This window comes from Ochotona curzoniae, unplaced genomic scaffold, assembly GCF_017591425.1.
Source record: "Ochotona curzoniae isolate NIBS_2020 unplaced genomic scaffold, NIBS_Ocur_1.0 contig_21, whole genome shotgun sequence".
Classification (NCBI taxonomy): Eukaryota; Metazoa; Chordata; class Mammalia; order Lagomorpha; family Ochotonidae; genus Ochotona; species Ochotona curzoniae.
This window is the reverse complement of record NW_024465322.1, coordinates 3361583-3377752: the sequence shown is the minus strand read 5'-3', so window position 1 is coordinate 3377752 and position 16170 is coordinate 3361583. Positions and strand designations below refer to the sequence as shown.

General features: G+C 42.5%; 1 protein-coding gene across 4 annotated transcripts in view; it reads right to left on the bottom strand.

Annotated features, from left to right (window-relative positions):
- LOC121150371 (gamma-secretase activating protein) overlaps positions 1-16170 on the bottom strand; it is a 69226-nt gene that overhangs the window by 35058 nt on the left and 17998 nt on the right. For all 4 annotated transcript variants that reach the window (XM_040971217.1, XM_040971215.1, XM_040971214.1 and 1 more), the window contains 8 exons: positions 15397-15466; positions 14007-14056; positions 10457-10561; positions 10199-10258; positions 8975-9018; positions 8143-8228; positions 2881-2958; positions 1184-1261 (listed from right to left, as the gene is read on the bottom strand). In XM_040971217.1, the coding sequence (XP_040827151.1) occupies positions 1184-1261; positions 2881-2958; positions 8143-8228; positions 8975-9018; positions 10199-10258; positions 10457-10561; positions 14007-14056; positions 15397-15466 (571 nt within the window). The remainder of the gene's footprint in view (positions 1-1183; positions 1262-2880; positions 2959-8142; positions 8229-8974; positions 9019-10198; positions 10259-10456; positions 10562-14006; positions 14057-15396; positions 15467-16170) is intronic.

The window sequence follows — 16170 nt, the reverse complement described above, 5'->3', positions numbered from 1 at the left end:
TGAGGCAAGAGCTTAAGACGACGGTATATGGAAGGCAGTCGGCCTGTTTCTACAAAGCTCCGACTTCTGCCCTTTCTGCACACACAGAAAATCACAGATGAAATCATGTCTTCCTGTCCCAAGTCATTCCCAGGAGGCAAAGGAGAAAAGGGGGAGAGAGAGAGAGAAATACCTTTGCCCTCACAAAATGCCAAGTTTTTCTCAGGGGAAATTTCCCACAGCCCGCTAGAGATAGGATGCCAATACTGCACTGTTGATAAGAATCAAGGCCAGGCCATTATCTCTTACCACAGGAAGTTAGGAGAACAAGGCCTCCCTGAGGCCATTTCCCACAGGTTCTGAGGTCATGTTAAAATCTGCCTTACACTGGTCCACAGAGCATAAGGTATCTAACCCCATCAACAGCGTCATTCAAATTTAAAAAAAAGGGGAAAGTGCTGTGGGCTTCATTACCATGCTTGGTTCTCATCTTGCTCAGCTCCGTCACAAGGTGCTTTCCTGAACTTTGATCACGACAGGTGAGGAGAGCAAGGACACAAGAATACTCAACCTGAAGCTCTCCTTTTCAAAGCACTGTGCCAAGTCCCGCCACGCAGGCTGGTGACTGCTACTCTAACTCCTGTGCTAACCCATGAGCACCCAATATCCCAACCGGCCCCGGGAAGATCCACTTAACCACTTCTTTAGAGACTCCCTCAACGGTGCAAACCTAATTCTCACATTACCATATTTACTCAATGAAAACAACTTACTCAAGCTACTCTGTCAACCATTAACGGGACTTGGAAGCTCTCCAGGGTCAGTAACTTGGATTTGAGCCATTTCCCAAAGGCCCTTGTCCTAGCTGGGGTCAAAGGCTAACACAACATGACGTTTCTCATGGATTGTAAGATTCTAAGAGTCCTCACTTCTGTATTAATGAATGACTTATACGTGAGCATCTAAGGAATCTTGCAGCTCAAGCTTCTCCTCCAAGGGAAGATAATCCTCACATGGCAAAGACGGATGGAGGAGGGTGGTCCAGAGAGCCACCCCGACCCTAAGCACTGGGCTTCAAAAAGCTTGGTGGTTGCCCTCATCTGAGTCTCAGACAGCTGTGAGAACGCAGGGTGCACAGAGCAGAAAGGAAGCCGACCGCGACGGAGGCACATCCGTCAGAGACTTCCATCTCGCCATCACCCACCAAGGTTGAGAAAAGTGATGCCTGTGGTCAAAGGTGAGCCAGCCCTCCCAAGAGCAGCTGTGAAGGTCTTGCTGTATCCTGTAGAGAGAAGAAAACACAGTTGAAGAGAGAGGGGGAGAGAGAGAGAAAGGCAGAGAAGCGGGGGCAGGAATGCCATCCAAGCTTCATCACACTCTCCTCCTTCAGCGATTGGATCCCATGAGAAAGCATCTTCTGACTTTGAGATGCCACTTCAGGCTTCTTATCTCCCCTGCCCCCTGCACACACATGAAGGTCAGCCTTGAAGGTGGGTCATCTTTGGGCAGTCACAAGCCACTCATGCTACTGGGCTCGTGGTCAATCAGAGGCCATGAGAGATGCATGATCCAGGGAGGGAAGGCTCTGCAGGTAGCCACAAAGGGTTCCAAGAGGTGGAGGAGGCCAGACAGCTCCTTAGTTCCTGTGCCTCAAAGCTCACTGCCGTAACTAAGCCCTTCCCCACTGGTACCTCTCCCACATTCCTAGTCAATCCCACTGTTAGAAGAGGATTAGGAGCCAGTATGGTGGTACTGAAGGCTAATCCTCCACCTGTTGGTGCTGACAGCCCATACGGGCACCAGTTCAAGTCCCAGCTACTCCACTTCAGATTCAGCTCCCGCCTACGGCCTGGGAAATCAGCTAAGAACAGCTCCAAGCCTTGGGCCGCTATACCCACATGAAAGACCCAGAAGAAGCTTCTGGCCCCCAGCTTCAGAAGGGACCCAGCTCTGGCCTTGGCAGCCATTTAGAGACTGAACCAGCAGATCAAAGATCTCTCACTCTTTCTCAACTTCTGATGCTGAAGTAAAAAATACATTTGAAAAAGATTTAACTATCCAACTAGGGAATCACTCTGCACTTTCCCAACTCAGATCTTCTAGAAATGTTTTGTTTTTCAGTTTTAGTCATTACGCCAATTATTAGAAAAACATTTGAAGACTTTCTACAAAACTCCAACTCAGCCTCTTTCAACAGGTATATCCAGTTCTGAAGTTCCTTTGTTCCTTTATTAGGAAGTACATTCTTCAACTTTTCTACCTCGCTCTAACCTGTGAAGGCGACACTAATCATGCCTGCAAAACAAACTGGCGTAATATTTTTTGAATGGTGGGGAAATTTGCCGGCTTTGAAAATTTTACTTTCACACAAATACTAACCTTAAGGAACTGAACAAGCAAAACAAAGATTCATTAGCACGGTTCAGAGTAAAACTAACGAAGGACACACTAAATAACCACAGAACTGAGAAAGACTGGGCATTTTACGCTTACATCCAGGCTACCGCCATATTATCTTTGACCAGATGTGTAAAACGGTGTAAACATATCTATGTGTAAAGCCTGGTTTTTAGGCTTGGGCTTCTGGAAGATTTTAACAAAAATTATGTGTAACTTCATAAAGCATAATTTCCAAGACATAGGAAAACACATGCTTTTAGGGCAAATACATCTACTAGAATTGGTTCTCAAGCTTTAAAATATAGACAAGGGTAAAAATACATAGACTATAAAAATAGTTTTCTAATATTCACTATTGGTGAATTCTATCAGGGAGCATTTTTGTTAAATAACTCTACAGATACAGAATGTACTGCTGAAAACTAAGGCAAGGAGACTGAAAATCCTATGACTGCTATTATCTTGGCAAATTATGCAAAAGTAAAAATAAATGAAAAATACCTTTATGAAAATAAAACACTGAATATGTGATTTGTTCCCAGGAGTCAAACTTGGGGCAGTAACATACACATAAACTTCCTAGGAGGAAAAAAAAAAAAAGCAGTTAGTAGCGTTTCAAAGAATTTGTATAAAGAGTTTCTTAATTTGTACAAAGAATTCACTTAACCTACTTGTATGCCTATAGATGTCCTGCCTCTTCTTCCTCGTAGTAAACCATTTCTAAATTTCAGGAGTAATCTAATAAATTGCTGAGACATTTTAATTGATTTTGAAGTTGTACAGTCACTTAATAGACACCATAAGCAACATACTATGGCAAGCTATTGAAGACAGGAAAACGAGTAGAGACACATAGCTAGATGCAACGTTATGGACCCTAGAATAATTTGCAAACTTCGTGAGTCTCCTGATAGGCACTGCCCTGCCTTCTTGTCTAGCTTGTTGCCTCCCAGTCATTTCCTATAGCCATGGGCCTCAGTTGATCAGAACCCTGCTCTATGTACAGAAGATCCCAGTCTTGGAGTTTATCTAGATCAGAAAGGTAAAATGACCTTAGAGGGCAGTAAGATTAAACCAACACCCATCCATGCACGGATCACTGATGGCCTTGGTTCAAGGTCAAAGGAGAGCTTACGTGGTCTTTGGCTGCCTTCATTCACCCCACCTCTCAGAATGTCCAACCTTTTGGCTCTCAACATGTTAGGCTATACATTATTCCAATCAGCAGCTGGACTAATATCCATCAATGACCTGCAAATGAGGACACCAAACCTACACTAATCCTGGTTGAGCACCGGACAGAGTTCTTAGCTCCAGGCTTTGGTCAAGCCCAGCCCTGGCTGTTAGGGAAAGACCGGTCTATCTACTAGTTTGCCAAATGGAACCTATCTCTGTCTCCTCTCTCTCCTTCCCCCTCCTTCTGTCATTCTACCTTCCAAGATAAATAAATTTTTTTAAAGGACTTTGAGATTTAAAAAACAGATATGATCAGTTGAATATCGTTGACCCAAAAATCCAAAGTCCAGAATGTAAAGTACTTTGGAGTTTTGTCTTAGGAAGGTTCTGAATCTGTACTTTACTCCAGTGCTAATGTTGGCATGATTCACTGGGATGAGGCTTTCCTAGGTAGGAAGGAACTTGATGACAAGGAGTTGGAAAGCCTGGTTTCCAGTCCCAGAACTGATATTAACCGCATCAACTCAAGAACCACTCTACCTCAATGGAGTCAACATACCTCGTCTCCCCCACTGTACTCTGCTAGTTCCTTAATCCAAGAATTATGATACGGTACCTTTACCTTGGCCAGGTCATTCAAGGACACTTAAACGCATTCTGTTTCTGTATTTATCATCTGTGACCATTTTCAACAACATTTAAAACTGCCCTATATTATTAAAAAGACTTGATGGCAATATATTGAAAACCCAAGAAAGGCTCCTTTCTCTCAAATTACAAATAACGAAGTTAGGAGTTGAATCAGAAGTGGGGCAGCTAGGACTTGAACCAGCGCTCTTATAGGATGCCAACGCTGCAGGTGGAGGATTAACCTACTAGGTCACCACACCAGCTAGAAATAACATTAAAAATCTAACTGTTCAATGCTCTCAGTCATGAGCAAAAAGTAAAAAAACAGCATACACATGCGCAAAGAAAAACCCACCCTACAGACTCATATCCCATGGCTAACAAACCTAACATTTCATGAAATAAGAAAACATCACAAATGGATAGCCCATTTATGAGTTACAGCTGCTACCGTTTGTGAGAAACTCTTGTGGGGACAAAATGAAAAGGAATGAAAAACCACACTGAATTAAAACCTCTAATGGATGTTTACATCTGCCAGATGGAAGGCTGAATTGCAGCCTTACTTCTCCCATGGTTCCTGCAGGTAAGCTCTGCATCTCACTCCATCCCACTGTCTAAGCAAATTCACTCCATGGATGATTTGTCTGTTTTGTCTTCCTCTTCCTCCCTCGCCACTAAGTGTATCTTTTGAGCATTCAAATGTTCTGGCGCCTCCACTGCCTTACAAAACAAGATTCCCTAAACTCTACTTCACTTCTGGCTGCTATCACTGGCATATGTGCTGCTACAACTTTTTCCACTTCTTATGCCACTTATTCCAGCACAATCGGGAGCTCACCTCACTCACCCTCACAATGCAGATCCTAGAAGCCCCTGTGCCACAAGGCCCAGCACATTCTCCTGACCCCTGTGACCAGGCAGTCAGTCTCCTTTGATGCCTGCCTGCCACCCTAGTTTGGGCTTCTTCCTCTCTCCTCACACTGGTTTTTCCTGTCCTCTGGAAGACCCAGCTAACCTTTATTTACACCTCTCACATTCACATGCTTCCAGCTAGCTCGTCAACATCTTCACTCTGGCTCTCCTGCAGCTCCAAATGCCAGCTATGCTCTGACAACATCTACAATCATTTATTGTCATCCTGACCTCTAAGTTCCAGATTTCCTAGGTTAAAATGCCCAGAAGAAATTCACAATTCTTCCTAAACACCACCCCAAAGTGTTTGCCTCTCAATGCAATATGAAGAAGTTCATATCATGTATGAAGGGTTCCACCAGGAACACTTCCCTTTTCTGTGTTTGCACCTAACTTCTAATTTACAAGAAACATGGAGGACAGGAGCAAAGTTCAATACAGACAAATCCAGAACACACACATTCTAGAAGGCAAATGGCCTGAACTCTTCAAATGATCAACGTTGTAGGGTGAAAGGGAGAGATGGCAGGGGGCACAGATGGTAGTACATTCAAACAGAAGATGCAAATCATGAGGAATCTCAATTTTTAAGAGATACATCTAGGAGTGGGCATTATGGCACAATGAGCCAAGTCACCGCATCCCATAGTGGAGTGCTAGCTCAAGCACTAGCTGTTCCACTGCCAGTCCAGATTCCCATTAGGGTGTATAGCTCAAGTACTTGGGTCCCTACCACCCACACTGGAGACCCAGAAGGAGTTTTTGGCTCCTGACTTTAGCCTCGTCCACCTCTGGCTACTGTAGGCATTTGGAAAGTGAAAGAGGGAATAGAAAAATGTGTTTCTCCTTTTCTGTCACTTTCAAATATCGTACCCAGCTCCACGGGAAAGAGCAAATGGCTGGCTCCTCTCATTCAGCTGAAGACCCCAAATACCTCATATCAAAAGGTGGAAACAACCCAGAAGGCTGACTGTATGAAGCACTATACTATTGTAATATGGAAATATGGAGGAAAACAATGTGGGGATGGAGAGAATAGACAGGGAAGTAGGGACAGTAGAGAACGGAAGCCTTATACCTATAAAATCATATCACGGAAAATACAAAATAAAGGTGGAAAGAAAAGCAAGTTGAACAAGACTACAGGCCAAGTTCTCCAGCGAGTACCCAAGGTCAAGGGGATGGACAGCCAACAGGCATTAGAATTACCTTCTCATTTCCAACAACATCCCAGAACAATTGAGACTACTGAAGCAACACCCTCAGGACACTTGTTCCCCCCATTAGGATCCCTGGGACAACACTGGAAGCCATCTCTGTCCCCTGGCACTGATGTGATCGGACAGCAAGGAGCAACGCAACATCTTTCCCCTCTCCATGATCACAGGAGGGAGGATGAGGGCTTTTTCTTCAAAACATTTCTTAAAATTATATACATATATTTTTACATACATGTTTACACCCAAATGTATAATACAAGTATATAACATTTTAAAATTGATTATAAGAATTCAATTTTAAAATGTTATATACTTGTATAAGAATTCAGAAATGAAACAAAGGCTATTAAAGTAACTCATTTTTCCTATTCATAATGGAGCAGAAGTCATGTAAAATAATGTCCTTAACCTAAAAATGTCAATGCTGAAAGATTTTAGTGGTAAAGTGGTATGATTTCTGCAATTGACTTCTGAGTTTAATCGAAAAAAAGGAAATAGTACCTATATTTAGAGGGATAATGTGAATACTATAAATGAAATAATCATAAGTAGAAGGGCAGGAATGCTCATTATGATCTTGAATTCTTTTGATATATTTGAACCATATATACACATGCCCCTGGACACATGGTTCAAATATACTAAAAGTATATATATGGTAAATATATCTCAGAATAAATCTCGGTAGCAAGAAAAATATACCTTCAATGATTTCTCCCCATTCTTCAGCTAGAATCTCCAATCTTTCTGATCCATAGGATCCTACATAATCTGGCCCTGCTTGCTTCAGCTCTCACAATCCTCTCCCCACTGCTGACTCTGCTCCAGTCCCACTGGTCCTAGTGCATACATGTCCTTCAGGCCTCAACTGAAATACCTCTCCTTCCTCGACTTTTCAGGGACTGGTGTATGGAGGAAATTATATGGCAGAGGAAAACCTGGGATGCACAGGAAAAATGGCATGTATGAAGGAGAGAGTTGGGAAGGGGGTAAGTGTCAGGAATAGGACACAATGGTTTGAGTTGACTTGCAGGGAGGAAGAAGTGGACAGGCTGAACCAGGACATATTTGAAGACACCAGTATCTTTCAGGAAGCCTCCATCACATGCTCGCAAGACTTACTGTTCTCTCACAATGTTTATTATAGTTCCATGTAGCACTAATTGTGCCTCTCTGTAATGTCTAAAATCCACACTGTCATAGCATTATAGATCAAGTCAGTGCAACCCGAGATCTCCCACGCAGTAAAGACTCAGTAAATGCTGGCCAAATGGATAAACATCACTTAGTTTGGCTTTAATAGCACTTGGATTAAAATTGTATTCTTTTAACAGACCACTCAAGTTGGGATGTTAGAATTGAATATTAGCTATGGTTGTTAAAATTGCTGATTTAGATGATTAATAACCTTAATAAGATTTTCACTTGGTTCATGGAATATAAGCATATTCGTTACTTCCTGTGTTCAGATTTCATTTCTTGATCTATGGTGCATTAAGGCAGCATTAAGGGAGAGAACCCACACACACAAGTAATCCTAACACAGACAACCCCATAACTGTTTAATACTTGTTAAAGATAGAGCAGAAAAGAAAAGGTGCATTCATTAATCCATCTCCCCTAAAAAAACATACAAAAGGTAATTTCTAGAATATCAACTATACTGGCCTTGGCTTCTTTCATATAGAAAGCACATGATTAGAATTATATTGGAGAAGATCATTGGATATACAAAAGTCCACATGCTCACTTGCATAAGCTAGCTCTGTTATATTGCATTTTCCTGGTATGACTAGGTTTTGAATAGAACTCGAACTTCTACCTGTATGGCTGGTGAATACACACAGAGTCGGATGCTTGGATAGTTCTTTTTGGTCTTGACAATAATCATACCCAAAGTTGACAAGCCTAAGGGTACAATGGAACAAGGAGACATTGTTGGATGCATTTAAATACTCTATCAGAGCTGACATTACAGCGGCTGAAGCCACTGCCTCTATCACTGACATTGCCTACTGGAGTACCAGTTTGAGTCCCAGCTGCTCTACTTCTGATCTAGCTCCCTGCTGATACACCTGGAAAGGCAATGAAAAACAACCCCACCATTTGGGTTCTGCCACCCATGTAGGAGACCAGGATGGAGTTCCGGGCTCCTGGCCAGTCCGGGACTGTTACTGTTATTTAGGGAGTAAAATAAGTGGGTAATTTCTTTCTGTCTCTGTCTCTCTGCCTTTCAAATAGATCTTTTTAAAAAATTTAAAATTCCTTCACTGGAGAAAAATTTTTTTTTCAATAAAGGAAATCAGAAAAAAGCAAAGAGACCACAGTGGAGTGGCCAGTGGCTTCCTCAGACAGGAGAAAGCAAAGGGTTTTGGTGCTTGTGAATCAGTGACTTTAATCACAATGATGAAATAAAACGGCCAAAAAATGTATTAAATTATGAAAAGAATGGCTAAGAGAATCAACATTGAGTTTTCCAAAAAATTCTGTGGTCGTCACAAAACTGTCTGCATCCTCAATAGAGAATATTTAAAAATACAAAGAGGTAAATACATACACAATATCAAGCTGTTATTATATCTGCATACCATGAGCTAAGTATAATCATTTCAGTCGGAAGTTCTACAAAAACAACAATATACAAAAAAACTTACTTAAATCCCGAATCATTCAATGGTATGTCCAAAGGTGCTTCAAACTGTCAAAAAAAAAAAATTAGGAGAAACTGACAAGGATGAATTCATGGAAGTTCTCAAATCCAGGGCAAGCCTGATGGTGCTGTGCTTGCCCAGTGAAGAGGAGACCCTTGAACTATCATTGTCTAGAGTTCACACCTCAAGACCACCACTCAGAGTTCATTTGGAACATGCAAGGGGCCAAACACAATCGAAGACTTGGTGTATATCTACTTCTGCAAGGGATAACGCTTAGCAAACTTTGCCTTAGATTGAACCGTCAGCGATGAGTTGTAGAACAGCTAACCAGAAGCCATGGGCTTCTACAACATAGACGATCAGATAAGCAAGGAATTATTGAGGGTCTTTAGAAGAACGGGTGAGAAAAAAGGCAGCAGGTAAAATTCACGTAATGATAGGATACCCATCTATGTCAGATTCCAATATTAGTCCTACTTGAACAGGATCAAAATAGTGCTAATATATTGGAGAAAGATGTTAAAGACTCCGACCACAAAGCTGACATGCCAAATAACTTCTTGGGAAGTAATGCTAGATTTTTACCAGCTTAACAGTACTATGTCATTGATTTTTCCCCCTCCTTGTTCTCAAATGCACCATTCCTATAAGTCCTTCTGGGTTAAGTAATATGCAGCCTGTTGAAGCTACCTGGTACATTCTGCTAATCCCCGCTCTTACACCTGTTTCTTTAACGTGAGGCATTCAGCAAATGGAGAAGTTCCTGCATGCTCCTCCGATCACTTCTACATTTGTTGCCAAGGTGATGGCTTAAAATGACAAGAGCTGTTTTACTTGCACATATAAGTAGCTGAAAAAAAAATTTTTAAATGCTAAAACATCGTGACGACAGACATTTAGGCTAATGGTCAAGACATCTACATCCAGCTTCAGAGTATCTGGCTTCAATTTCCGACTCTGGCTCCTGAATTCTAGCTTCCTAATAGTGTCAATCCTGGGAAAGCAATGATGCTCACATAGTGGGGCCCCTAGCATGCCTAAGAAGAGACCGAAACTGAATTCCCAGCTTCCTCCTTCTCCCTAGCCCAGACCTGGCTAATGCTGGCATTTTAGGAACAAATTGATGAATAGAAGCACACTCTTAAATTCATTTATGAATAGATGATGCTGTATATGATTACAGCTGTCTTCAAACATGGCTGTCTTGCAGTCTTCTGAACTTACCATTAAGCTGAAGTTCTCATCCGCATAAAATTGGATGCATTTTAAAATACTTTTGCATTTCTAAGAGAAAAGAATGATACGTTATCTCCAAAGACCAATAAAAATGCTAGACAAAAAGTCAAGTAACAAAAAATCTTCACTGTCATAAACCTTCAACTGCTTCCATCAATGGAATGTTGTGATGAATAAATTACACTGACGATAATGCCGAAGTCCAATTGTTCCTGGGAAGAGGTGTGCCGTGGACTAATTTTTTACCTTCAGCTCAATGTAGTATAATCTTTGCTCTGACATATCCCACTGAGCCCAAGTAAAATCTTCGGCTATTCTGTCTTTTGGGAGATGGCCAGAATTTTTAACCACCTAAAAAGGCAAAACAATGTCACAAGTAAATAACATTTTAGGGAAAAGAGGTCTAGAACTCATTACATTGCATCTCTATCTTAAGGGACATGTAACTATTTTCTAAGTTTCTCTATATAGCAGGTCTCCACCCCAACACACACAAAGGATCTTTGCAGAAAAGTTTCAAGTTACAGTTTCATTACTTCCTCTTCCCATACATACTGCACCTGATTTTACTCATGTTCCTACTTAAACAGGCCACAGCTGGTGAAGGCCACGCCCACCACACAAGTCAACAGTGGTTTTCAGGGAGGATTCATGACTTCCGGTTCTGGACATAATCCCCTGGGTCAGAACTCCACAGACTAGAGGCCTTCACTACCAGAGAAAGAGGTCATGATGCTACAAGAAGTCAGGTCTCGGGGGCGGGAGTAGAAGGCCATGAACCTCAGCTTGATCATAAACCAATTGTGTGGCCTTGGGCGTGCCTCTTGAACTTTATGTCTTCCCCTACCACTATGATATTGCCCAACTCACTAACACTTTACTATTCATCCTTCATGATCTGATGCAGGCACTGTCTTATACAATTCCTTCTCTAATCTCCCCGAAGGGAAGACAAAGCCCCACCACTCTAGACTCCTATGGTGCCTTGGCATACCTCCATTACAGTAACATTTGAAATAATTCTGTAATTCTCCCTGAGTTCTGTGTGCCTTGATTGTTTATAGCATGAAAAAAAATGTTTATTCCAAAGAGGCAACATGAACAAAGTGTAAAGCGTAAATGCCCAAAGAGATTGTTAGCTGATAAGGCAATCTTTCAGACCCATAATCAGACCAGCTCAAAACTTTAGAATCATGATTCAAGCACATCTAGATTCAACTCTCTAAAAATGGAAAAATGGCCAAGACCACACTGGATGCACACTTAGCTCAGTAAGACCCACAATCCTGTTGTCTGGCATCCTGTCACAGATCACTTTTGTATATCAGTTGACCTCAAAATAATCTCTTTCCTCAAGAGATTTTTATCAAACAAAAGTCATTCATATTGATACAGATGAGCAAAGGATGAAGATGGACCGAGATATAGAAATGAGACAGGAAACACCAGAGAGGGTCCTATTCATGCCTGAACCCACTTTAACCCCATCAGGGATTTCCCCATTTAGGCTTGCCTGGAGCCTGCCAATCAATACACATGGCCCAAAGCAAAATAAACACCCCAACTTCCTCCTTGCCCAGACCCTGCTGTAAGGCTAGAGGGAGGGAAGGCTAGTGATCCAAGATTTGCCTCTGTTTCTAAACCTCCTGCAATCCTCCCGTTTTCCTTAACTGTGTTAAGGTCCTATATATTTAGGAACTCTTTCAGATAAAGATAAATGCTGACAAAAAGACAGTATGGCATGCCCAGGTTCCAATACAAATTTTATGTTTTGAGAAAAACAAGCAAAGAAAAAGGAAGCATCTAACCCCTTGGTCAGTTCACTCTTGCCAGGGGACTTAATCCACATCTCTAATAGGGGGCAAGAGGCCAACTACGTGACCCACCACCACTAGCTCCCTCGGTCTGCATTAGCACAAGGCTGCTAGAACCAAGGGCCAGAACTTGAGATCAAATTCAGGGTACTGACTATTGTTCAATTATGTCACTTTAGTGAGTCTTGGTTGCTGTCATGTCCGTAGAAATGAGGTTGGTTACAATAATACCTCTATCATGTGGGATGTTACAAAGAATTAAAAAATTGCCTCGTCCTATAAAAAGCTGCTACCAAAGTCTCTAAGAATGAGAGCACAGGGCAGGGATCTCATGCAGCAGTTAAGATGCCCACACCTCGTTTTGTAGCTTCCTATCCATGTACCCTCTGCTGGGGGGAGGGGAGGCAGTAGATGATGGCTCAAGTACGTAAGGCCTTGTCACCCAGCGTGGGCGACTCAGGCTGAGCTCCTGGCTTCTGGGTCCTGCAGGCACGTGGGATATGAACAAGGAAATGGACAACTCTGTCCCTCTCTCCCTCACTCATCTCCCTGGCTTTCACATTAAAAAACTTATTTAACTGTCTTCTTTAAATGCTCCTCACTGGCTTTGGGATGAAGCTTCAGTCTTTCATGTTGGACAATCACTGAACCAGGAATGGCCACAAATGCAGCCACACTCTTTCTCTTGGTCATTTTCTAGCCAGGGCTCTTGATTTGAAGCTCTCAAGGTCACATAATAAATGCCATTTTCATGCAGAGGAGTGATTTTGATGCAGACTATTTAATATTGAAGATTATATAAAAATGGCATACAAATTGTCAAGACAGACAACCCGGGAGGAAAGCAAAAACCATTTTCAGAACAGCAAATGCAAATAGCCAAAAACATAGAATATGTATAAATGCATTATTAATATTAAGTATGGAGTAACACGTCAAGTTATGCTCATCAACATGAAGATTTTAGATATAGGTCAATACACTTATTACATGGAATATTACACTTCGCTATAGGAAAACTGCTTTCCAAAAATAAAGCAAAAAGAACCACCAATCTACTAAAAAAATCTTCTGGAATTTATTGCGAGTATTTCCATCAAGCCAACAATTCACCCTTGAGGTTGAAACCGAAGAAATATATATATACTCATTGGTAATGCTAGAGAAAAGCATTTGAGATGATTTGCAATGCAAGAAACAAAAGGACTGGTGAGACTGGTTGAAACAAGAATGTGCATCATTCACAACAGGAACTGGTACGCACTTCTAGAGAATGAACTGGAACTATTCTAGTTGACTTGTGGGTGATTCCACCAAGTCCAATGGGGAAGAAGTGAATGACAAGGAAAACCTTGGGTTTGTCAGCGAAGAGCAGGAGCTGATATAAGCAAGGAAAAAAGTTGACAAGGACCCACAGCAGTGCTCAAAAGTCAGAGAAGCAAATGGAACTGTAGAAAACAAGCAGAGAGAGAGCTGGAGAGAGAAAACCATGAGATGTAACATCATAGCACACAATTTTATCTCATTGGTTGCATATATGCATATGAGAAGATGCATAAAAATTTGCGGGAAAAAAAACATGGTTACATCTCTACTTAGTAATCCATGAAGATGCCTGTGAAATATTAGGTGTAAAGCAAACACACAGAGTAGGAGGTAAATGAATCTATTGTGATTCTTAGTTGAAATCATTGCACCCTTGCAACTAACCTGCTGCAGGCTTACATGAGCCAAATAAGGTGCCAGGGAGCACTCCCACAGCCCTATCCTGCCCATGGTGCCCGGGACTGGGCTGAGATCTGCAGGGCAGTTAACTGTCTCCTGGGGGTGGCCAGTGCTGCCCTTGTACCCACATCAAGTCTACAGTGTTCAAGACATCGAAGAAAGACTATCATGTCACTAGTGTTACTCTACCATGAACAGGCCAGAAATACAGTTCTTTGTGGGGAAACATGCAGAGGCAAAAGAATTTCAAATCTTACCACTCTGTTTCCATCTTCATGGGAGACTTGGATGTGAAATTGCTCAATATCTTAAAAAAGAAACAATGAAAAGATAATTTAAGCTTCCAGGAAAACCATGAGTCCTTGGAACAAATCGTGTAAGAGCAGTGTCGGTTAAATACCTGGCTGTGAGGCAATCCTGTCCCAGACAGGATTCTTTACAACACACAGCCAAAACAATACAGTCTATTTCAAGTCTGCCATGAACTCTGCTCTTCTCTCAACCCATGAGCCAGTACTTGGCCCCTCTGCCCCTGCTGGGTGCCCTCATCAAGGGTTTGCTGGCCTGGGACCACCGGTCTTCCAGAGGGCTCATTTCACAGTTTGTCTTTAGTCTCCACATTTTAATTTGTATGAACATTATCAGACAAAAAACTCACCATACAAAATATTTGGGAGAAGCATTTCATAGGGGTCCATTTCACAATGCAAACACTTCAATACTTCTCAACCAATGGCAACGTAGATTTGAGCATGCTTATATTTTATGGTTTTAGCCACAAAAATGTACAACCAGGCATTGACAAATGGAGCCTGGGGACTGAAGCCAACCTTACAGAGCTGTCCTGCTAACTATCAGATTTTCATCTCAGAAGATCAAAACGGCTTATTCAATAGGCTCACCAGCCCCTAACTTGAAAACACTAAGAACGTAACCTTGTATAGCTCAATTATTTTTTAGAAAGTCAGATACACAGCGAGAAGAGACAGAGGAAGATCTTCGGTCCACTGAGTCACTCCAAGTGGCCGCAATGGCCAGTGCTGAGCCAATCCAAAGTCAGGAGCCTCTTCCAGGTCTCCCATGCAGGTGCAGGGTCCTCAGGCCCTGGGCCGTCCTCAACTGTTTTCCCAGGCCACAAGCAGGGAGCTGGATGGGTAGCAGGGCTTTCAGGATTAGAACCAGTGCCCATATGGGATCCCGGCCCGTGATCAAGGCGAGGACTTAAGCTTCAAGGCTACCACACCAGACCCTATATATCTCAATCTTATTTGTCTCTGAATTTAGCCAGATTCCACAGAATTCCACAATTCCACAGAATTGTTCTACCTGGTAAAACTTCCCACCTCCACACTCACCCAAGCCTCCCCTCTCTCTCCTTACACAACTTACCCACTGAGATAGACACCCAAAAGGATGGACCAAAGGAGGCAAAAATGAGGTGAAAACTGCCCTGCAAACATTCCACCATGTGACAACATTGGAAGTCCACACTCGTAAGAACCCCTAACTCCCACATTCTTGTCTCAAATGAACATTAGGAGTCAGTGGGCCTTCAGCAAAGCAAGGACTTTTAGAAGATTCAGTCACTTCACTATGACTATGTGTCATTCATAAAGTCCCCCACGGAACACCCAAAAGTACACTTACATCGCTCTTCTGAAATTAGCAACAGGCGGCTGGCTGGAAGTGGATGCCTTTCCACGTGTGGGTAGAGGAACTGGAAGAAAGGGAATGAACCAACATCAAGCAACCATCTTGTGTGCACAATTAGCTCAAAACTCGTGTTTGATTACCGTGCTAGCACATGCTTACGGAAAGCACTGGGAACTCTCGAACAGTTTGGGGGAATTACATGCACACGCACACATCACACACACACACACACACACACACACACACACACACACACACACATCACAGGTCCAAGCAAGTGAGGAAGAGGTGACATTTCTAAGGGTATCAGTTTTCCAGGAGGAAACTGACCCCACATCCAAAACGGTCTTTGTTGATTTCAACCGTAAGGCTAAAGCTGAAGCTGTGCTTAAGGAAGGCATCTCTCGTTTTGGAACACTTGATCCCGAAACCAATCAAAAGCAATGCAGACAGCATTTCCCTAGAATGTTTTGACACACACAGGACAGCTAACCCATCCAGTCCGCAGCTAACCGTTGTGGAAATTTGAGAGGCAAGTAAACACATTTTCCACCACAACTTTCATAGTTCCACATCAAGAGACAAAGCACCACAAAACCAGGGACTTTCCAAGAAAGGACAGTGAGTCACAGGGCATATGGTTGGGATTTACAAGCCTCAAAGCATAGGGTAACAGCCATGGGAAGGGAAAGGCTTTGTCCTCTTCCTCCTGTGTACTCTCCGACCTGTGTGTGTCATTCGGGATCTGCCCACAGGACAAAGCACACA